The sequence below is a fragment of the Euprymna scolopes genome, chromosome 9, assembly GCF_053919585.1.
Source record: "Euprymna scolopes isolate OS-2025 chromosome 9, ASM5391958v1, whole genome shotgun sequence".
Taxonomy (NCBI): Eukaryota; Metazoa; Mollusca; class Cephalopoda; order Sepiida; family Sepiolidae; genus Euprymna; species Euprymna scolopes.
Window position 1 is genome coordinate 84,561,139 of NC_136490.1, and position 25,265 is coordinate 84,586,403.

Consider the following 25,265-nt stretch of genomic DNA (forward strand, 5'->3'; position numbering starts at 1 on the left):
TTTTCGATTTCTCTGTTGCTGCAAATGGGATGATATGTTTCTTCTTGAAAACAGGTAGTGTTTTCTTTTAGTTTGAATCTTGCTATAGTCTTTGTACATTTTCCTAGTCCTGGTGAGAATACTTTTGGAAATTCCTCTTTTAACTCGTCCTTCAGTTCTTGTGCTTCTGTAGACGAGTCTTCTACCCTATGACAGAATTTATTCATAGGTTGGTCCTGCAATTCGAATCACTCCATCCAATCAGTACCGAAGAGGTTTTCGGATGTCCTATGTACAGACACTTTCACTTTTTTAGTAAAACCATTTAAGGGCACCAGGAGTGTGAGCTCTCCCTCGAATTCCACTTTATTGCTTGTCACAGCTCGAGCTAATTTGTTCGTCTTCTGCATGGTTGGGTTCCTTAGCCTTTTCCACGTCTTAAGGTTAATGATGGACAGGTCAGATCCGGAATCCAATAGTAGATGCACAGTTTTATTTGCGATGTTAACTGTGACATATTTGCGCCAGTTCTTATCTGAATCAAAGTCGAATCTAGTCTGTCGGACGCTGTTCTTGTCCTTGTTCTTCCTGCACTAGGTCGCTTTGTGGCCCTTCCTGCCACATTCATTGCAGTACTTATCTTTGTAAAAACATTGACTCGACCAATGTTTCCTGCCGCAGCAATAGGACGGGCTTGTAGGGGATCTGAGTCTTGTGACTGGGTGCTACTTAATAGATGTAGCTTGAGTTTTCTTAAGGCCCCCCCCCCCCCACCTCTTATTCAAAACAAATTTTTCACCTCATTGTTTTTGTGTGCATAATTATTATTTGTCTCTCTGGGAATTTCGCTTAGGGGATTAAGTGAACATTGCATTGCATGGTTTATTAACTATTCTTTGGGGGATTTCCCTTTTATATGAAATGGAACTAATTCCTTTCACAGTTTTGGGGTGGGGGAGGACACTAAGAGAAATGAAGGACCGAGCAGAAATGAATTTCTGTTGAATAGAATAAGAATCTATTGCAGTGTTATTATGAAGCCATTGCAGTGTTGTTATCAAGAAGCCATTGCCATTGCAGTGTGTTCTAGCCAACTAAGTCCACTCATAGTCATTTGGAATGTTTTAGGAGTAACATAGTAGCCAAATAGCTGATTTTTTAAGTTTCGGGTAATTTTGGGCAAATTTCGGCTCATTTTGGCCCTTCTTTTTATCCTAGGAACCCAAAAATGCCTCAAAAATGGCTAGAAATCATCAGTCTCAACTATCTATACCAATTTGTATCCATTTAGGACGTTTAGGTGCATGCAATTTTGCATAATGTAAATTTTTTGCTGCAAATGGTGATTTTGGGCCGGGGGGGGGGGGGGGGGCACTATCGTAAAAAAAGCCCCCCACATGCCAAAAATGACTTTTTTTCAAAAATTCTTTTTTTCTCTATCTATTATCATCCTAATGAAGAGATTAAGCTAGGTGCAAATGGTTTTTGAAGATAGACCCCTAGTACTGCCGCCCTCTACTATGAAGGCATGATGGGGCGCGCCCTTGACAACGGTGAACTCTCGGAGGCTTTTCTCGTAACAAATGGAGTTAAACGGGGCTGTGTCCTTGCTCCTACACTGTTGATGTTTTCTGCAATGCTATTTGACGCTTTCAGCGACCAGTTACCAGGCATCAACATTAAATTCAGAACAGATGGAAAGCTGTTTAACCCAAGGAGACTGCAGGCTGTGGCAAAGGTGAAGGAGGCAGTGCTGAGTGACTTTCTTTTTGCTGATGACTTTGCCCTCAATGCCAGCAACGAGCGAGAATTGCAAGACCAGATGAACAAATTCTCCGCAGCCTGTGACGACTTCGGCCAACAATTAGCACCAAGAAGACCAAAGTTATGTTCCAACCAGCTCCTAGAAATCTGTATCATGAGCCAAGTATCTCAGTCAGGGACAGAACCTTCAAGCGGTTGAGACCTTCACCTATCTGGGCAGCACTCTATCTCGGACAGCCACAATCAATCTCAGAATCAACAACAAAATCGCCAAGGCAAGCAGCGAATTCAGGAGTCTCAGAAACAAAGTCTGGGAAAGGAGAGGAATCAGCATCGACACCAAGCTGAAGGTTTACAGAGCAGTTGTCCTCACCCCATTGCTCTGTGGCTCAGAAACCTGGACTACCTACAGAAGGCACGAAAAAATGTTGAACCACATACACACACACACATACATACATACATGCATACAGATTGAGGTGAGATTTATAGATGATCCTTTTATTCTACCAGCTGGTTGATTGATGACTCAGGAAATTCTATCCTTTACAATAACATTGTCCTATCCTCCCCCTCTCCTCCAAGAGGGTGTCAGCTCTGTCTCTGACTGTCTCCTCTAACCCGAACCCTTTCTCAATATATTAGGAATTCCCTTTCTTTATAATGTCAGAGGCATGGCCGACAATGTGATTCTCTCGTGTGTTCAAATTACACGCGCGCTTTGCACATGCATCCGCACACCTTTGGTAAACAAAGAAATTCCTAAATTGAATTGTATCATTTATAATCTATTTATTTCATCATTATTTCTAACTCATATTGTCCCTTGTTTTAACAGACATAATTTAATATATCCAGTCATTTTTAAAAGAATGAACAATCGCTACATTCCTAGGATTTTAATCTCTTATCTTTTTAAACTTGCTTACTGGGTTCGATTTAATCCTTTTCCAAATATCAATTTCAAACTTATCTAGTTTATTCTTTTAATTACTGGGGTCTGTCCTTTTTCATGTAACACAAAGAGAAGAGATTAGTGGTTGGTGCACCAGACCAGATGTAGAAAATATTCCATGCATGTGCAAATGTATTTATAGAGGTTTAGTATAATGACAGGTGTGAGAAGTTTTTTTTAACCCATCTTCTTGGCAGTATCTTCCATGTATTCAATTCATGTTGCCTGTGAATGTTGTTTCAATGTTTGACTCTTAATCCTATTTGTCATACTGAATTGAGTGCACCTGTATAATCTGTAATTTTCAGCATAAAATTTGTTCAAATTGCCAGAATTTGTTTTTCTTTTTAATTGTATTTAGTATAATTTCACTTAGTTGTGAGCTTAGCCAATTACGTTTTTTATTAACCCAGTAAATGTAACAGTTCAATTTAATTTTGTGAGACATATATTTCAATATTTTCATAGAATGCACCGAATGTGGTGATTACATATGTTTTTAATGTGGGCACTACATCATGTCTCTGAGTTGTTAAAAATAAACATCAAAGCGGTATACTTTTGTAATTTGAAATGCATTAATTGGCTAAAAAAGAAAAAATTCGGGAAGTGATAGTTGAGTGTTTGGCACCGAAGAGAACACGGCAGAATTTATGAAATCGTGCGGATGCTATGAGTTTTAAAAATTTTTTTTATTAGATCTTATTAAATTACAACTTTGTAATCTTCAAATATATATGAAAGAAACAATTTTTTAAACTTTTTTTCATTTTACAGTATTTTCATTTTTAAAATGACTTGTCTTTTATTCCTAAAAAAAGGTTCCAGTTGTTTATGTTGGATTCTTTATAGAAAATTCCAAATAACAAGTTATGAGAAATGACTATTTTGTTTTGAAAAAAAGAAATCTTCAGTCATCTATCTTCAATCAATTATGGAGAAAATATCTGAATGAAGAAGTTAGAAAGGGTAATATATCCCTCCCTTTGCATGCTAGACAAGTGTACTTTTACTTTTGCACAAATATATACACACATTACATAGGTTTTCATGGTAATTCGCAAATTAAAAAAGAACTCTATAATATTAAAAAATATAAAGAATGAGGGGGGGGGGATTTAGAACAGAATTAGTAATTTATTGGAATCTGGTGGGAAGATACTGGCATAATTTAATCACAAATTATAACTGAAATATAATATTGCTTCTTTTTATTTTTTTTCATAATCAGTTTTGAATTATGGTTTGATATTGAGAGAATCAGCCAAGAAAAAGCAAACGAAGTAATTATGGCTAATGAGCAAAAAGACCACATTATTTCCATGCTTCATCAGGTAAGTTGCTTTCAGATGCTAAATGTATTGAGATATACAGGGTGTTTCAAAAGTCTTGGGAACATAAAGATTTTTAATAACTCAAAAACTATTAGGAGTTAAAAAATGAAATTGGTACCGTTGGAAAGGTTAAAGTTTCAAGTTTTGTGGGGAATCTTCAAACTTGCTCAATATGAGCACCATTCGTCACACGGCAGACATCTAGTCGATAGTCCATTTCCTGCCAAACGCGTTCCAGCATCTTGACGTCAATGGTTCCCACAACTGCCGTTATTCGAGCCTTTAGTTCGTCAATATCTCTTGGAAGGGGCGGCACATAGACTTGTTGCTTGACAAAGCCCCAAAGGAAAAAGTCACACTCAGTACCCCATATGCGAGTGCTATGCTTTTTAACTTTGCCATTCAGATAGAAGGTCGCCTCATCGCTAAAAACAAGCCGGTCATCAAAGCCGTTATCTTCCAACTTCTCTTGCATTGCAATGCAAAAGTCACGGCAAGTGGCTTATCAGTGTCCTTCAACTTTTGGACCAACTTGAGCTTGTAAGGTACCATTTGCAGTCGTTTCCTTAAGACACGCCAGACAGTTGCTGGAGCAAGCTGAAGTTCCCTGCTGGCTCTTCTCACTGATTTACGGGGGCTCTGCTGAAAGGCTTCCGGACTTGCTCAACTGCATCTTCTGAAGTTGAAGGGCGACCTGTTCGCTTACTTGGGCACAAACACCCATCTTTCACAAATTTAGCATGCCATCTGACAATGGGTTTCCTTTCAGGGACTTCTTTTTTAAATTTCCTGCGAAATGCACGCTGAACACATGTCCACGATTCAGTCTTTGCAAATTGGAGGACGCAAAACGCCTTGTCTTGTTTAGAGAACGCCATTACTGCACATGGAAAGATAAGACGAAAATCATTAGTATGACCAAAAACTTGATTAAGCAAGCTTTAAAATGACACCAGTTTCATTTTTCTACCTGGAATAGTTCATGAGATATACGCATTTGTAATGTTCCCAAGACTTTTGAAACACCCTGTATTAAGGGTTGCAAAATACCAATTTTTATTTAAAATTTTTAAATGTAGGTGAGTTTAAATTATCACATTTTTATATTAAAACAAGAATTTTAAAAATGTCTTTTTGCAGATTTTAACACCTTTCATGCTTCGCCGTCTTAAATCGGATGTGGAAATGGTGATTCCACCCAAGAAAGAGATTATGGTATTTTGTCCACTTACCAAACTGCAACAAATATTTTATAAGGCAACTCTGGACAACACAATTGAAGACTTATTTGCTAACAAGGTATTTATCTTTCTCTTGCAATGGAGGTTTTATTTTAATAAAGTATTTATTGGATACATAATTCATTGTGAGGGAAGATTATATATTTCAGAGAATTCATTCTATACAGTAATTCTGTGTGTGTGTATGTATGTATATATATATATATATATATATATATATATATATATATATTCAAAAAATGTGAGAGAATATATATAATTATTTTCCACAGCCGAAACAACGTCTATAAAATTCCTACTGGTGAGACGTCGGCTTAGGTTAAAGCTGGTTTGATACCTCGTCCCTTGTTTGATATGAGGTAGATTCTTTCCACTGTCAGATCTTTGCCGCAGGTTGCTTGATCTGTGTAAGTTAATAGACATTCTTGTGTATGTGGCGTGTTTGCTCAGTTGGTAGAGTGCTCACCTAGCATGCAAGAGGTTCTGGTTTCAAATTCTGAGCGCGGATCTGTCTAACTGATGAACCCAAATGAGGCCGAAATTTGAGTCTTAAACTTCCAGTTTGTTGGCTTTCTTGGCTCTTGTGGGCTGCGACGTTGTTTTGGCTGTGGAAAATAATTATATATATATATATATATATATATATATATATATATATATATATATATCAGTGTATTCAAATTCATGAATTTTTTTTAATTGTTTTGTCTGATTTAATCTCTTAACATGATTGGTTTTTTCATAGAGGCTTTACATTTATTTAAATTCAGCTTTGTGAAAATTGATTTTAGTATTTTTACAAATAAATCAATGATCATACTTAATGAGCTCAAGGATGGGTTTGCAAGCTACATGACTAGACAATCATTGTTTTAAATAATGACAGCAGCAAGGTCTTAGTAGAATCATGATATGGGCTGGGACTATTGGTAATGAGCTTGTAGGTCCATTTAAAGTGAAAGACTGGGTTAAAATGAATTCAAAAAGTTATTGTGAATGTCTAGAGAAATATTTCTTTGAATGGTTCGATAATTTAGCCAAGCATAGATCTATAGCATAGATGATGCACCAATTCATGCATCAAAATCTGCTAAATCCTTGTTGAAGGGATTTGAAGATTCATTTATGTGGACTTGACTAGCTTTCAAATAACTGACCTAAATCCCATTGAGAACCTATGGAGCAGTCTCAAGAGAGACATTTATTCTAATAAATAGCAATTCAGCAGCAAGTATGACCTCTGAGAGGCAGTTAAAGTTGCTGCAAACAACTTATCAGCTGCTAAAATTGCAAATCTAACATTAGATGTTGACAATAATATGCTAAGAGTTGTTGAAAATAATGGAATTTTTGTGCAATAAATTTTAGGAGGTTCTTGTTTTTTTAAATTATTTTTTTTTTTTTTTACTATTTTTATTTTTAAAATAAAATGCTTGTTTTTTTTCCTTTAAGAAATGAATGAATTTGTTCTAAAATATTTTCATGTTTTTACATTAGTTTTACCAGGTATAATAATGTAAATATATTTACAAACTGGGAAGAATTTAATTTTGGAAGGAATTGATTTTAACTGTTATTCACAAGAATAATTTTGCATATGTTGGCTTTAAAAAAGGCAAGTTTTCTTTGCCAGTTGTTGGAAAGATAGCACATGGACCAATTCATATGTTGAGACAAAGAACGTTGCATGAAATTGACATCTGACATTCATTTTTTTTTTTTTCTCAGAGAATACAATTTTGGGATGGTGGAAATCTGCTTGAAATATTTAAATTTTAATAATACTTATAATTTTCCATTTTTGCTTTCTTTATGGCCAATTCTTATTTGTCAAATGTAATTCGTCTTTAGCTGAGAAAGACTTGAATAAAAACATCTCATATGAGTGTAGGCATAACTGCCAACACTCATTTCATATTTGCCATGATTTAAAAAAATAGATTGATGCATAGGGTATAAGAAAGTTGACTACTTAGACATTTACCTACATGCACACACATGCTGACTTCTCATCCAAAGTAATTATATTTCAATTAACATATACAGACCTCTTTATAGATTTTAATTCTTGTAGAAAGAAACATTTTTGTGCGTCTGTGGTTAATATATTGTTCATTTTTGGAATTGTTCTTGTATACATGTGTAACGCAGCATGTTTATCGGGTCACATGGTAGCAATACATGGAGACAACTGTCTGCTGTATGAGAAATATTTATCTTAGAGACAGAGAGACCACCTAAGACATTAGTTGATCTTTGAAATGATAATGTTTTCTTCGATACAATGTTCCATGCTTTATGACCCACTTGAGATTTTCCAAAAGTAATGTTTATTCCACATGGTGGACCTCATCGTTTACGAGGGGCATGCAATAAGTAATGCCCCTGACCCACTTCCAGTTGTCTGATCTTGCTGAAATTTTGCATGTGCAATGATTTATATCTCTACGGGTTATGTGGCAAATTACAGCTCTGAACTAATTGTGGTTTCTGTTTTTACAAGTGTTTGAACTGGGTCAGGTGTGAAATAGAGCCTGTTGAATGTCTAGCAGTGATCCGGTTTTTGTATTTGAAAGGAGGCACACCACAGGAGACTTGATGAAATGAAAGAAACTTATGGTGATAATGCCCCATCATATGACCTTGTGAAACGCTGGAATCGTGAATTGAAACCTGGCTGGAAGTCTGTGGAAACAGCTCCCAGACCTGGTCGACCCCTTCTGCCATTGATGAGGCATCTGTCTGTCAAGTTGAGACTGCTATTTTGGAAGATCGGCGCATTACTATTCGCCAAATAGCCCAAGATGTCAAGATTAGTACAGGGTCTGTGGAAACTATCATTCATGACCATGAGTGCTCAAGGATGAATTTGGAGATATGCCAAGGAGTCAAAAGTTTTTCAAAAGACTGATTACACAGGATGAAACCTGGGTCCATTACTATGATCCAGAGACCAAAGCCCAGCCAATGCAGTAGAAGGACTTGGACTCACCACCTCCAAAGAAGGCAAGGGGGCAGCCCTCCGCTGGCAAGGTCATGCTCACAGTCTTCTGGGACCAGAACAGAGTAGTGATGACAAATTTCCTGGCAAAGGGTACCACAATTACAAGAGCCTCTTATGCTTCACTTTTGAGGAAATTAAGGGAAGCTATCAAAATCAAGAGCGGGGCCAGATCAGCAAAGGTACCATCCTCTTGCAGGACAACGCTCCGGTCCACAACTCGCATGTCGCCAGATCAGAAGCACAGGCGTGTGGTTATGAAATCCTCTCCCATCTTCCCTACTCTCCTGACCTTGCACTCTCTGACTTTCACCTCTTCCCAGCCATGAAGTTGTTTTTGAAAGAAAAGCGTTTCCCAGATGCAGCCTTGATTTCTGAAGTCACGTCGTGATTGGAGGACCAACCTGGGGTGTTCTACAAAAACGGTCTCCAGAGCTGCATCAAATGATGAGAGAAATGCAAAACTCTAGGTGATTCCTATGTAGAGAAAGACTAATAACTGTGCCAAATTTCGTTGCTCTACTGCTATGGGAAGTGGGTCAGAGGCATGACTTATTGCGTATCCCTCGTAACATTTGATAATCTCAGATTGTTTTGTTGTGATATATTCTAGCAGAGGAAGTCAGTTGGGTTTCTGTATTTCTTGTAGACGCATGGCTCTAAGCTTATCGTCTGTTCAGTTGCACTTATCTCCATTTGATCAGTTTTAATTGCAAATCTGTTACTCAGTGTAAAAGTATCATTGTATCTTTGAAAAATAGAACTTGTTTTAAACTGAAGTTATACTTTTGTTTTGAAGGATAATCCTTCTGTTATAGTACTGACCGAGACCACACGATTCACAGTGTGTGACTTACGTCAAAATCAGACGCCGACTTCAGAGGAAGACAACAGGTGAACAATTACTGAGACCTGTGTAGTGAACGCACCCCCCCTGCACATTCACATTCTTTTTATTTACCAATTTCACTAAGTTTAAGAAACATTTTAAAACAATTGAAAAAATGTTTTTATAAACTTCAACCTAATTTATCTTTCATTTTTGTCATATTTTCCATTTCAGGCTGGCTCTCTTAGAATCTTTTTTTTTCATCGGTAGTGCTTATTTGATAATGAAACTCTATATGAAAATAGTGGAATGTATTGGAAGATGAAAGAATATTTTCTGAGGATTAGAACCTTCAGAGGATCAACAATCCAATTATCTATATCTCTTGAGCTGACTATTTTTGTGTTTGAACTGGATCAATTAACTTTTTTCTGAAATCTTGATTATCTAAAAATCATTGTTCTTTTTCAGGTGGAAGCAAAAGTTAAAATGGATGTGAAAGGACGTCCTCTACGCCGATCCACAAAGCAAATTGACTATAAATATATGTTGGAAAAAGAGACCAAATCAGAGAAGAAGAAAACTTGGTCTGATTACGATGAAAAAAAGTTAATAGAGTGGATCAACAAGGTAGCAGAGGAGGGCAAGGAACGTCGGCAAGAAAAGTGAGAACTTTTCTGGATTTTCTTAAACAATTCTAATTCATTAGTTTTACCTCTAGTCAATTTTTTGTTTGGAGCTGATAATGATGCACATTTAACCGGAACATCAGTCATCTTGCTTCTTTTATTCATAACTTTTGCTGTTTAGCATAATCTGATTTTTTTTTCCGAATCACTTTAAAATTTCATGAAAATATAAAAAAATTTGATAAACCAGGATCAAATGATCATGAATACAGATATGTTTTATTATTCAAATCAAAATTTCTTAACCTCATTCTTATGTGCTTTTCATCTGAGTTCTTTACAACTATTTCATATTAATTTGAGAGTTCAAATTCTCTACTTAATACATTGAAGGAATTAATATCAAAACACCACCTCCAGTTATAAGCCAAAAAAATATTTTATTTGTATAAGCTGTTTCATTTAAAAAAATTTTAAGATCTAAGTAATTTTTTCTTGCAAAGTTTCAATGGGATTCTTGTAACTTGTGCCAACTTGGTATTGTTGTGTTTTAAAGCTATCAAAGAGTGACATAAATCACTGCTTCATTTCTACATCAAGGCAATTTTGAATTTTTAACAGCATGACATTAGTGTGGAAAGCAATTTTACATCTTTCCAGAACAATGGCTATGTTTTATGCGTGTCTTCATTCGTCTGCAGCTTCTTATATTCCCTATGATATGACAAAGATTATTTAGTGTTTGTGTCGGTCATAAACAAGCACTGTAATGACTTAAAACTCGCAGAATTGTTAGCAGATATTTTAAATGTCTCATTTTTGCTAGGAAAATGCAGACAGTGCTAGCGAATCTCCAAAGTGAACTCAATCTTACTTTTCAAAATCTTGCAAAGGATTGCCAAAAATTTGTAAATGTGAGAAGACATTCTATAAACATGGAGGGCATATCATGTGTCAGAAAAAAGTAAAGTATAAATTTAAAGAGAAAAAGAATGTCCAGCCACATTTTCAGTAGAAATCCAAAAATTACTCACCTGAAAAGAATATGAATATGGCTACCCATATTTTCAAAACAAGCAAACCCTGTAAAAACAAAAAATTACCCCCTAACTGATGTGGAAAATTGTATTGGGGAAGAATTTTGTCCTTTTTGGAATAAAACTTGTCAAAATTGTGGCAAGCTTGATCGTACAGGTTCACATTAAAAAATCAAAAGGTAAAAAATAGAATTAGATATACAAGATCCAATGAAAAGTAAGGTGATATTTTCTGCTAGAAAGTCGAAAATATGACCTCAGATGCGGAGGATTTAAAAGCTGAATTGAAACAAAACTTTCCCAAAGTTTTTTTCAGATGGATTAGGCAGATGCACTAAAATGAAGGCCAAATCTATAATATAAAGCTGTGTGTGTGTGTGTGTGTGTGTGTGTGTGTGTGTGTGTGTGTGTGTGTGTGTGTGTGTCTCTGGTCACGAATAGGCTCTTATATGGTTGACTATTTTAAAAAACTAATTACATATAATGATAGAAGATATATCGAGACACATGAATGGGCATGTTTGATCTGGCAGAACGGTGATTCATTAAAATTGTGGGGTCTGCATTCGCACCTGGTCCACAAAGTATGGAAATAAAAAACTTAAAAAAAACGTTTACAAGTGTTTTTGATATAGATGTACATAAGAATACTTTGATAAGTATATTTTAACTTAAATAGGGATAGTATAATAAAATTGTGGGGTCTGCGTTCGTGCCTGGCCTCCATAGAATAGAAATAGGCACAAACTTTAAAGACTTTTCATATCTATCTGCGTAAGTATACTTTGATAATTATGTTCCAGTTTGAAGAAATATGGTATAATAAAATTATGAGGTGTTCATTCGCACCTGACCTCCATAGAATGTAAATATGTCACAAAGTTTAACAAGGTTTTTTAATATAGATCCACAGAATATTGTGATAAGTGTTTCAGTGTGAACAGGTATGGTATAATAAATTATGGGGTTTATCTATTTTATTTTTCTTTCATCATATTTTGCTTTGGTTTTGATACCCCCAAATTTGAAGCTATCTCTTTAAAACCCTTCCTTTTTCATAACCTATCATACTTTCATAAATCAGAGTCGATTTTCTGTAAGCTGTTTTTGAACCCAGTCAACGACGGGTACTTTTGCTAGTTTGATATAAAAGAAAACAACGATCCATAAGAAAAAAAGAAATGCTAAAAAAGGCACAGTGTACACCAACGGATTAAACCTTATAAAAATTCTTGCAAGTGTATAGAATTATGGAGAATCCAAACACTCCAACAGTAGTTTCAGTTACTGAAAACGTTTGTATAATCAATATATTCTGTAAGATTGCATAGATACTTAAGACGTTTTAACCCTGGAGAGAAAAGTTTTAAAATTAATACTTAATTTTGGGAATTGGGTACAATAAGCAAGAGGATTTGTACTCACTGACATTACATTCTCCTCTAATAAGACTATCCTCCCAGGTATTACCTCCTCTTTGGAGGCAGTATTGTATATGTTCATTCCTCATGATACTGAGAGAGAGAGAGGTGAGTAAACGCGGAGTGTAGACACGTTTACCAGAACCGAAGGTCAGCTGACCAGATTACGTCTATGTGACGTGGTCAGGTTGGCTAGATCTGGAGATTTGATTTGGGCTTTGAAGACGACGGACGGTTTTTCCGTTGTCTCCCCCTCTTAACTGGGGAGGGGGGAGACGAACGCTGACGTGTGTAGAAGAAGAACCCCCACACAGGCCGATTTCACTTCCACTTCTGCAGGACCTCTGGGGAAAGTGAAATAAAAACTATAAAACCATTTCATCGTCTTGGAGTGATAAATCTTCGTCAAACAGGTATCAAGTCTCCCTCCAGGATGAGAAATTTCCAGATGGTCCAACATCGAAGAAGCAGAGGTAGGTTCTGAAAATACATGTCACACACACGATTCCCTTTATGATAATCAAACACACAACCATTTATATTAGAGACAATCATACGCACACGGAACCTTTTTATGTTATACACCAAAACGTAAATGGTGCTCCTATATAACAATACTATCCTTCCATGATTATCTTCTTCGATGGGGTGTATACTATCTCTTCTGGTATCATGTTGTTATCTCACCGAATATCATCTTGATTTGGGGGGAGGGGGGGAAATGCATGATATCCTCTTGCACATTACCTCCTCATTTAGGGGAGGAGAACTGTGTAGCATGTGTTTGTTCACCATAATGTCCTTCTTCGATATTTTTGCTAATAACTAACTTTTTACAAATATTTTTTTATTTCGACATAAAAGAGAATATGTTTATGTGAAAACAATTGCAAGAAATGGTGAAAAGAATCGAGATGCAAAAAGTGAAACAATAATAAAATATAAAAATTTACTAAACAAAACTTGTTCTATTTAGTGTTGTTTCCCAGCTGAGAAATTTATCTACATTTACCATTTTGACTATTCATATCCTTTTTATATTATTGATCCTTTTTATATGTATTTAATTTATATGTATTTCATTTATATTATATATCCTTTTTATATGTATTTAAGAATTTTTATCATTAGACTGTTCACATTGATTGGTTTTCCTTATTTTCTGCAGATCTTCAAAGTCATCATTTCCGGCACCAAACTCTGTAGTCAATCTAAAGATGAACAACATCATGATGATGTTGAGGAAGATTTGCAACCATCCCTATTTGATTGAACATCCATTAAATCCAAAGACAGGGGAGTTGCTCCTTAATAACGATTTGATCAAACACAGTGGAAAGATGGGAATGTTAGATCGAATGTTGCCAGAATTAAAAAGGAATAAACATAAGGTAAAAACAAATTAAGAATTAAAAAGGAATAAACATAAGGTAAAAACAAATTAAGAATTAAAAAGAAATAAACATAAGGTAAAAACAAATTAAGAATTAAAAAGAAATAAACATAAGGTAAAAACTAATAAAGAATTAAAAAGAAATAAACATAAGGTAAAAACAAATTAAGAATTAAAAAGGAATAAACATAAGGTAAAAACAAATAAAGAATTAAAAAGGAATAAACATAAGGTAAAAAACAAATTAAGAATTAAAAAGAAATAAACATAAGGTAAAAACAAATTAAGAATTAAAAAGAAATAAACATAAGGTAAAAAACAAATTAAGAATTAAAAAGAAATAAACATAAGGTAAAAACAAATTAAGAATTAAAAAGGAATAAACATAAGGTAAAAACAAATTAAGAATTAAAAAGAAATAAACATAAGGTAAAAACAAATTAAGAATTAAAAAGAAATAAACATAAGGTAAAAAACAAATTAAGAATTAAAAAGAAATAAACATAAGGTAAAAACAAATTAAGAATTAAAAAGAAATAAACATAAGGTAAAAACTAATAAAGAATTAAAAAGAAATAAACATAAGGTAAAAAACAAATTAAGAATTAAAAAGGAATAAACATAAGGTAAAAACAAATTAAGAATTAAAAAGAAATAAACATAAGGTAAAAACAAATTAAGAATTAAAAAGAAATAAACATAAGGTAAAAACAAATTAAGAATTAAAAAGAAATAAACATAAGGTAAAAAACAAATTAAGAATTAAAAAGAAATAAACATAAGGTAAAAACAAATTAAGAATTAAAAAGAAATAAACATAAGGTAAAAACTAATAAAGAATTAAAAAGAAATAAACATAAGGTAAAAAACAAATTAAGAATTAAAAAGAAATAAACATAAGGTAAAAAACAAATTAAGAATTAAAAAGAAATAAACATAAGGTAAAAACAAATTAAGAATTAAAAAGAAATAAACATAAGGTAAAAAACAAATTAAGAATTAAAAAGAAATAAACATAAGGTAAAAACAAATTAAGAATTAAAAAGAAATAAACATAAGGTAAAAACTAATAAAGAATTAAAAAGAAATAAACATAAGGTAAAAAACAAATTAAGAATTAAAAAGAAATAAACATAAGGTAAAAAACAAATTAAGAATTAAAAAGAAATAAACATAAGGTAAAAACAAATTAAGAATTAAAAAGAAATAAACATAAGGTAAAAACAAATTAAGAATTAAAAAGAAATAAACATAAGGTAAAAACAAATTAAGAATTAAAAAGAAATAAACATAAGGTAAAAACAAATTAAGAATTAAAAAGAAATAAACATAAGGTAAAAACAAATTAAGAATTAAAAAGAAATAAACATAAGGTAAAAACAAATTAAGAATTAAAAAGAAATAAACATAAGGTAAAAACAAATTAAGAATTAAAAAGGAATAAACATAAGGTAAAAACAAATTAAGAATTAAAAAGAAATAAACATAAGGTAAAAACAAATTAAGAATTAAAAAGGAATAAACATAAGGTAAAAAACAAATTAAGAATTAAAAAGAAATAAACATAAGGTAAAAACAAATTAAGAATTAAAAAGAAATAAACATAAGGTAAAAACAAATTAAGAATTAAAAAGAAATAAACATAAGGTAAAAAACAAATTAAGAATTAAAAAGAAATAAACATAAGGTAAAAACTAATAAAGAATTAAAAAGAAATAAACATAAGGTAAAAAACAAATTAAGAATTAAAAAGAAATAAACAAGGTAAAAAACAAATTAAGAATTAAAAAGGAATAAACATAAGGTAAAAAACAAATTAAGAATTAAAAAGAAATAAACATAAGGTAAAAACAAATTAAGAATTAAAAAGAAATAAACATAAGGTAAAAAACAAATTAAGAATTAAAAAGAAATAAACATAAGGTAAAAACAAATTAAGAATTAAAAAGAATTAAACATAAGGTAAAAACAAATTAAGAATTAAAAAGAAATAAACATAAGGTAAAAACAAATTAAGAATTAAAAAGAAATAAACATAAGGTAAAAACAAATTAAGAATTAAAAAGAAATAAACATAAGGTAAAAAACAAATTAAGAATTAAAAAGAAATAAACATAAGGTAAAAACAAATTAAGAATTAAAAAGAAATAAACATAAGGTAAAAAACAAATTAAGAATTAAAAAGAAATAAACATAAGGTAAAAACTAATAAAGAATTAAAAAGAAATAAACATAAGGTAAAAACAAATTAAGAATTAAAAAGAAATAAACATAAGGTAAAAACAAATTAAGAATTAAAAAGAAATAAACATAAGGTAAAAACTAATAAAGAATTAAAAAGAAATAAACATAAGGTAAAAAACAAATTAAGAATTAAAAAGAAATAAACATAAGGTAAAAACTAATAAAGAATTAAAAAGGAATAAACATAAGGTAAAAAACAAATTAAGAATTAAAAAGAAATAAACATAAGGTAAAAAACAAATTAAGAATTAAAAAGAAATAAACATAAGGTAAAAACAAATTAAGAATTAAAAAGAAATAAACAAGGTAAAAAACAAATTAAGAATTAAAAAGAAATAAACATAAGGTAAAAACAAATTAAGAATTAAAAAGAAATAAACATAAGGTAAAAACAAATTAAGAATTAAAAAGAAATAAACATAAGGTAAAAACAAATTAAGAATTAAAAAGAAATAAACATAAGGTAAAAACAAATTAAGAATTAAAAAGAAATAAACATAAGGTAAAAACAAATTAAGAATTAAAAAGAAATAAACATAAGGTAAAAACAAATTAAGAATTAAAAAGGAATAAACATAAGGTAAAAACAAATTAAGAATTAAAAAGAAATAAACATAAGGTAAAAAACAAATTAAGAATTAAAAAGAAATAAACATAAGGTAAAAAACAAATTAAGAATTAAAAAGAAATAAACATAAGGTAAAAAACAAATTAAGAATTAAAAAGAAATAAACATAAGGTAACAAACAAATTAAGAATTAAAAAGGAATAAACATAAGGTAAAAACAAATAAAGAATTAAAAAGAAATAAACATAAGGTAAAAACAAATTAAGAATTAAAAAGAAATAAACATAAGGTAAAAACAAATTAAGAATTAAAAAGAAATAAACATAAGGTAAAAACAAATTAAGAATTAAAAAGGAATAAACATAAGGTAAAAACAAATTAAGAATTAAAAAGGAATAAACATAAGGTAAAAACAAATTAAGAATTAAAAAGAAATAAACATAAGGTAAAAACAAATTAAGAATTAAAAAGAAATAAACATAAGGTAAAAACTAATAAAGAATTAAAAAGAAATAAACATAAGGTAAAAAACAAATTAAGAATTAAAAAGAAATAAACATAAGGTAAAAAACAAATTAAGAATTAAAAAGAAATAAACATAAGGTAAAAACAAATTAAGAATTAAAAAGAAATAAACATAGGTAAAAACAAACAAACCTTCACTTCTAGTTTCAGATTCTGAGTTTTTCGTATAATAAGTTTCCATAATAAATTGTGATAACCACAACTTTATTTCTACTGATCTCTCTCCCTTTCTGTCTTGCTGCTATTTTTGTACTACGTTTCATTATTTTAAAAGGGTAAAATTTTTGATAACGAGTCAATAACATAAAATATATAGTGGCACGATAAGTGTCACACTAAAGAAAACAACACAACAGCTTTATTTTAAAACCTTTATTGAAAAAAATCAATTCATGTAACTTAATTATGTAGTAGAGTTGACATCTATTCAATGTAGCCACCTTCAGCCTCAGTCACCACCTTGATATGGGTCCAGAACTGGAAGCATGCCTTTTTCACAAATGCTGGCAGGGGCTTGATGAATACTTGGCAGATGTCGGTGATCATGCTAGCTTTTTTGTTGTGGGACGTCATGTTAGTGATGTGCTCGGCGAAACGAAGTAGTCCAGCGAATTCTAAGAGGAGGGGGGACATTGAGAGAAGGGTACAAAGTCGTAGCGCTTTATCTGAAGCCAAGTCTAGGCCTCTTTGGACATGGGTCGGCTGCCACATTCGGGGTCTGCCAGCGGCCACTTGATTGCACCAGAAGATCATCACCCTCTTCAGGTACCCTTTGGTGTTTACTTTTAAGTCAACTTGATGTGGCCCTCACTTGAAACCACACCAAATACCATAACCATGGCTGAAAATTTTGTTTTCATCACCCCTGAGCACATCCCTATTCTTCATGACAATCCAATGATGCATTTTGATGATCCTGTTGTCATTACTTGGATCGGTAGGGAGCATTAGTTGTACAGTGTCGCATCCTCGACCTTGCTTGTTAAACATTGTGTCACTTTCAGACATGATATAAGGCTCCTATCATTCTAGGGATTTGTTCACAACTGGCCAACTAGTAGATAGTTTGCAACAAAAAAGAAAATCGGTTTTCATCAAACGGAAGTGGAATTATGTTGTCTTTTCTAGGGTGACAATTTTATCGTTCCACCCTGTAAAACCTATTTTCTGCAATTAACTGCAGAATGTCCACTAGTTAATATCAGATCTAATAGAAAATCTCTTAAGTTTAAAAAACAAAACAAATAACAAATTAATTTTCATATTTTCATTACTATTTTTTTGATATTTTAACATGGTACAGGAATTATAGAATACAAATTTTGAAAGATTTTTTGTTTTGTGAGTTTGGGTGTTATTTACATATCTTATTATTGATAACCAATCTGATCCACATTTTCTAAATACTCCAATTACATCTATTTATTTTGCTGTTTTCATTAAGATTAATCATTCAATCTAGTCCACTGATAATATAAGGGTTATTTTCTGTATATTTCTCATTTTGTCATAGTTCTTGTAACCATAATAAATACTGAAAACATTCCAAATAATTCAAATGATTTTTTCAAATGACAAAGCAAATTAAATGTCTAATTAGATTTCATCGTCAAAATGAAGTGCATAACCATATTCATTTTATCAAATAAACTTACATTATAAACCAGTATATTAAAAAAACATTTTTTCTTATGTTTTTCAGGTGTTAATCTTTTCTCAGTTTGTTCACATTTTAAATATTCTTGAAGATTATTGCTACCTCAAAAACTATTCATACTCTCGATTGGATGGTAGTTATGGATTTAAAGAAAGACAAGAAGAAGTAAGTTCTAATCTTATTATAAACAAACTCTTTGCATGTTTAGTGGCCTGTAATAGGAAAGATCACCTAAGAACTTGATTTAAAAAAATGACTTTTTTTTTTCTTTTATTGAGAAAAAGACTACTTGAAACTTTACAGGATTTATGTTGACTCCAGATATAATCTATATATAAGACGCCTTGCTCAGTTTGTATGTCCACTAATTAATGTGACCTACCTTGAATGTATATATAATTTTTTTCCTTTTAAGAAAAAGAACTAGCAGATTGTTTAGTTGGTCTCTTTAGGCTAAAAAGATGGATCGGCCTTAAACTGCTGAATTGTTTGTATTAGTGTGTCGTGTTTAATATAGAAACCAAGTAACATTTTAAGCCTCTCAAAATAAAGTGTTGTTATTTTAAACTTTTGATTTTGTTTGGAAGGAAAGTCACAGCAATAATCGATATCACACAATTGCTAATATAACCAGTGTCAAAATTAATTTTCTATTCAATTGCATTGTCTTGGTATCCTTTCCTTTTCAATTTGGTTTCTATGTTAGACATCAAATATCTTTCATTCCATCTTAGGTCATCCCTTTTTAATCACAACCAAAGTGAAACTTTATCTACTCTTGTCCGTATTTATCATTTTCTTTCTTTTTCTTTAACTTCAAATGGATTCTGTACCAATTACCTTTTTCAGTATAACCTTTCAATTTCGTTCTCGATTTCTTTGTACTGATATATTTCACTCTATAAAGAAAAGTTTAATGCATCCAGGGATATCAGTTATATTTGCTATCTGATTTGATTTATCACCTTTCTGTTCTTTCTGTTGCAAATGTCATGATTCATGATATCAAATACTCAAAACTAAATTTTTCTGTCAATGGTTTTACAAAGCATAGTTCTTGTATTGCTTCTGTTAGACTACACCTCTCAGCAACTTTTCTTCAATACTTTTCTTCAATACTTTTCTTCAATACTTTTCTTCAATACTTTTCTCTGATTAGCAGAAACAATCTCATTTTTAGTTTGAAAGAATATTTATAAACTTTCTAATGTGCAATCTTTTCTTTCTGGTATGCTTTCTTTACAAAATCATTTTTTTTTTTTTTTTTTTTTTTCAAGTCTTCCATATTGAATTTTCTCTTGGTTTCTTTATGCATTTGGTAATTCTTCTCAGCATCTTGACTTTGTATACATTTTTTATTTTATTTTTCAATTTTTTTCCCCTCAGGTTTGTCTCTACTTCTTTTAGACATTCTAACTTTTTGCTTTTATTTTCATCAAATAAAGTTTTTTTGTGAATCTTTGCGACACTTTGTTGATCAATAAAATTAATCTCCAAGCATTTGGGATTGACATAAAAATCTTAGTGGTTAGCAACTCGTGTTTTTTATTCAAATTCATTGCTATATAATACAAAAAAGAAAAAAGGTTGTAATGATGCTTATATGAATACTTTGTTTACACCTTCAAACTATATAAAATGCTTATCAATATAGTTTCCATTACTTTTCTCAATTGCAAGTATATAAATTGCTCATAATATATTAACACGTCTGCATTTGTTTTTTTGTTTTATTCTTAGCAATTTCTAAAATAGCAATTGTTTTTTAATTTTTATTACACTTTCAGCATTTTCTTTTTTCATTGTCTGTTTATTATTGTTATATTATCAAACACAGCTTTAATATCAGAAAAGCAAAATAAAAATTTGTCAGCATCATCAAGAGTCCAACAAAAAAAGCAATAAAAGACATACTTTATTTTGGTATTTAAAAACAAATAAAAATCACTAATTTAACCATTTTTTTTATTTTTTAATAGTTTTTATACTTATTTAGTTTTTGATATAAGCACAAAAATATTGAGTTTTTTTATAATTCCCAACCATATGGGATTATCTTGCATTTTTATTTTCAAACTGATAAAGAAACTACTAATCCATTTTAAAAATGTTCTTATTGGCTTTTTTTCAGATTGATACATTTAATAAAGATGAAAGAACATTCATCTTCTTATTAAGCACACGAGCCGGGGGTTTAGGGATAAATCTTGTTGCTGCCGACACCGTTATCATTTATGATAGTGATTGGGTAAGTTTCTTCTCATTGGCTCCATATTTTGCAGAATTTATTTAGATTTCCAACTGTGTTGTTTAATGAAACTAGAAACGTTCAGTAAATAGTTAATCAGTACTATGTTAAATGTATGTACAGTTCATATATTTATCTTAAACATTATGTAATAAAATTACTTGAAATTATAAATGTATTTTTTCTTTCTATGCTGCATACTTCAAAGGAATTATGTAAAGCAAAATCAATCAATTCGCTATAGTTGTAAATACGTCCCTAAAGTAAAATATATTAAAATCAACTAAATTTCTTTTCACTTTCTATTTTAAGCCTGAAACAGTTTTTGAATAAACATGAAATGATATCGACTTCCTAATCAAAAATGCACAATCATTGAAGATTTTTTCCCCCTTTTCCTTTGGCCTTTGCCTCGACTAGACAGGTGCAGAACAGAGGCCAGATCTGATCAATCGGCTGGTCACATCAAATCCAACATATGAAACTCACAAATAAAATTCCTATTTCACCAGTAATAATCAAATAACAATGATAATAAAGTTTGAAAGTGGTGGTTGAGAGTTAATTGGTTTTAGTGAATAAAACATTGACATGTGACATCTGTAATATTTGTAATTTTAAAAATATTACAGATGTCACATGTGTCAAAATCATAGGAAAACAGGTGTTCAATTGTGACAGTTGAAAATGCCCCCTTCCCCTCAAATATAACTATGCTAGCTTTAAAAAATCTGACTCTCAAATTATAAGAAACAATTGTCCAAACATGAATCTCATCAATTGAGTAATACAAACGATGCCAACTCAGTTTTTCTTTCATTGAACAATCAGTGTGATCTCAACTTTTGGAGAGAAAAGTTCCTCCTTGGTTTATTTCAACAAGAATTCACCCATACAAAACAATGCTCATTGGCATAAGTAAACTTTTGTTACTGCACAAAAATAACAATATTCTATTTTATAAATGCTGGTGCTACCAGATCAGGCTGTCTATTGGCTTCCTGAGACAAAATGCACCTACATTGATGTTCCTTTTTGTTTTTCTATTCTCGTTTGTAAAAGTTAATTATGTTCTACAAAAACAACAGCCCCCCCCCTTTTTTTTTTCTTCCCCTACTTCCCAACCAGCCCTGTTGGTGGAGAATTAGAATATACTGACTGCCCCCCTGCAGAGAGTAAAAGTCTCTCAATGGGGTCACCTGCTGACCATGGGTGGCAACCTGTAATGCCTAAGGACGGGATCCTGGTGGTTGAGCAGATCATGTTCAAGGTCCTATTAGGACATGAGGTGCAACACGCCACTTTGGCCCTTACTTGGGTTAAGACAGGCGGTTGGATAGGCCCGATCCAATCAATCGGTTGGTCATGACTAGCACTAAATCAGACAAACATAACAAGAAAACATGCTCATGCTCTCCACATTAGGCAATAAACTGATTTAGTAAGCGGTGGCTGGAGGGTCAATCAACTTGCTGAAGAATGGATAAAACACGGCTGGAAAACCAATATCTTTTCTAGAAATGAGGCCATTAGAAAGGACGAGGGAAACATGGGTGCTTGAGTCCATCAGCAGGAAGAGTATACTTCTCCTGTATCCTTGTTGCGTTGGGGTGAATGCCCCCCCCCCCTCCAACACTTCCCAAATAGGGCTCGGAGGCAGGTGGGGAGCAGAAGAAATTCAAAATTCAAAATACTTAAATGGCAAATAAAAAGCCTCAAAAAAGAAACCATTGTGAAGTTTCAGACAAATCTAGTTCAGATGTAGAAACAGAATCACAAAACCAAAATCTTGTGCAAAATCTACCTTTTTTTTTCATAATTATTATTGAAGCAACCAAAGGAGAACCGATAACAAAAGTGTCTCCCTTCAAAATAGAGAAAATTTTCTCAAGTATCAAACCAAAAATGGTCAAAAAACTAAATAACGGCACACTACTAGTGGAAGTAGAAAACCAAAAACATATCACAGAAATTTTTTAATGGAGATTTTTTAACAACCAAAAAGTAAAAATCTATCCCCACAAAACATTGAATACTAGTAAAAGAGTAATCAGGAGTTCAGAACTATCACTGTGCTCCTTGGAAGAAATTAAAATTAACCTAAAAAATCAAAATGTTATCGATATAAAAAGGATCCAAATTAAAAAATATGGTGAAACCATCAATACAAACTCCTATATTCTAACCTTTAATACCCATCAAATCCCAAATAACATCAAAATAGGATATGAAAAAATAAATATAGAACCATACAAACCAAACCCTTTCAGATGCTACAATTGTCAAAGGTACGGACACCAAGACTGGTGCACACGCTCTGCAGTACGCATGAGGTGTGGAGAAAATGAAACCCACACAGATTGCCAAAAAGAGCCAAAATGTATTAACTGCCAAAAAGGCCATAGTGCAAATTCAAAAGAATGTGACAAATGGAAGAAAGAAAAAGAAATTATTAAAATAAAATATACAAAAAATATAACCTTCCAAGAAGCTCATAACCTAGCCGAAAATATAAAATACTCAGAAATAACAAAAAAAACATACAGCATACCACCGGACCAAATAACCAACAACAAAAGCAAACCTATTAAACATCAAACCAGAAGACATCATTAAATTACTCAATGAAGTAAGGGAACTAATGGAAGAATTCAAAAAAGCTATAAAACAAATCAACAATGAAAATAAAGATTACAAAACTGAACAAAACTCCCAAACCAAAACTCAACTCAAAAGACCCACAAAACCCCAAAGTGCTACAGCAACCACAGAAACAATCTCTTACCGAAAAAAAAAAGACACCAAAAAGTGCCCATGATGGAAAAGGAAACAAACCAGCAACCAACAAAGAAGCTAAAAGCAAAATAAACAGACCACGTTCATCTTCCAGACCAAGAGACTCAATCCAAAACAGATTTGAGGAAATAGACACGGAAGATCGAAGATCAGACATCAACGACTAACAAAAGTTAAAAACAAATACATAAAATCTAATCATAACCCAAAAGATCATCCAATGGAACTGCCGGGGCCTAAAAGCTAACATAAATGACTGATTACTTCTTATATGATGGCTGGTTGATGGTTTGTTATGTCTCCAAGAAACCTTTTTAAAAGCTGAAGATAAAATAAATATAAAAAACTACAAACAATACAATCACATCCACAATACCCAACAGAGAGCCTCTGAAGGAGTATCTATACTTATTAGAAATAACATCTCAGAAAGCAAAATAAATCTAAACACTAATATTCAAGCCATTGCTGCAGTGGCTACACTACACAGAACTATAAATATCTGCACTATCTACATCCCATCCCAGGATCCAATAAACGAAGCAGAGCTGAACAATAGATCTAACCAGCATCCACGAGGAAAATCTTCCAGAACTCCCACCCTGGCTGTTAAATCAACCCAAAGTCATACTAGACCTGGCAATATATCCTAAATCCAATACTCACCCTGCAGACTATAGAGAAAAACTAAACAACATTCTGGATTGGCAACCCGTAATGCCTAGTCCCAAATTGGACACACATTTACACAGATGGTTCCAAAGATCCAAACAAAGTGGGATGTGCCGCTATTTCAGAAAACACTATTCAACAGAAAAGGTTACCAAATAACTCGTCAATCTAGGGTTACATTAAATTACAGCCATAAACCTGGCTCTAGATATTATCACCAACCAAAACTCCAAAATCTTTATAATATTTGTAGACTCATTACCAGTATTAGAAGCAATAAACAATCAAAAATTAAACAATCCCCTACTTATCAAACTGTTACAAAAGATCCATTTTATCATGCAACACAAAACTTTCTTTTGTTGGATTTCCAGTCACTACGGTTTCTGCAGAAATGATAAAGCGGCCAAAAATTCCTTAAAACTACAAATAAGTGACATAAAGGTCCCATATATGGATTACAAACATTCAATAAACATTTTTATCACAAAGAAATGGCAAGAAAGTTGGAACGATTGGCAAAACAACAAACTCTTTCAAATTACCTTATACTTAAAAAAAAAAAAAAAAAAAAAAAAACCTAATAGATACCAGAAAATCATGTAAAAAAGAAGTAGTCTTATCACGTATCCGGATAGAACACGCGTACATAACTCGCTCCCACATATTAAAAAGTGAAGAAACCCCCATCCCCCAAATGTATACCATGTCACGAACCTTATACAGTGAAACGCTTCTTACTTGACTGCTATGATCTCACACAAATTCGTCAACACTACTACAAGGCTACAAGCTTAAAAGAAATCTTTGGTAAAGAAAATCCTAAAACCATTCTAAATTTCTTAAAACAATCAAATCTTTACCATAAAATATAAAAACCATCAAATAACAAACTATACCAAAACATTGGCCCAATATACCCAGCGAAAATCGATTCTGAAAGTATCAAAAATTTAAATCTTGTATACAGCA

The 25,265-nt window shown here is 32.0% G+C and overlaps 1 protein-coding gene across 4 annotated transcripts in view; it reads left to right on the forward strand.

Moving 5' to 3' along the window:
- LOC145284740 (lymphocyte-specific helicase-like) overlaps positions 1–25,265 on the forward strand; it is a 208,632-nt gene that overhangs the window by 144,206 nt on the left and 39,161 nt on the right. For all 4 annotated transcript variants that reach the window (XM_080133683.1, XM_080133684.1, XM_080133682.1 and 1 more), the window contains exons 13-18: positions 3,930–4,032; positions 5,173–5,331; positions 9,575–9,768; positions 13,359–13,581; positions 18,623–18,742; positions 20,709–20,825. In XM_080133683.1, the coding sequence (XP_079989809.1) occupies positions 3,930–4,032; positions 5,173–5,331; positions 9,575–9,768; positions 13,359–13,581; positions 18,623–18,742; positions 20,709–20,825 (916 nt within the window). The remainder of the gene's footprint in view (positions 1–3,929; positions 4,033–5,172; positions 5,332–9,574; positions 9,769–13,358; positions 13,582–18,622; positions 18,743–20,708; positions 20,826–25,265) is intronic.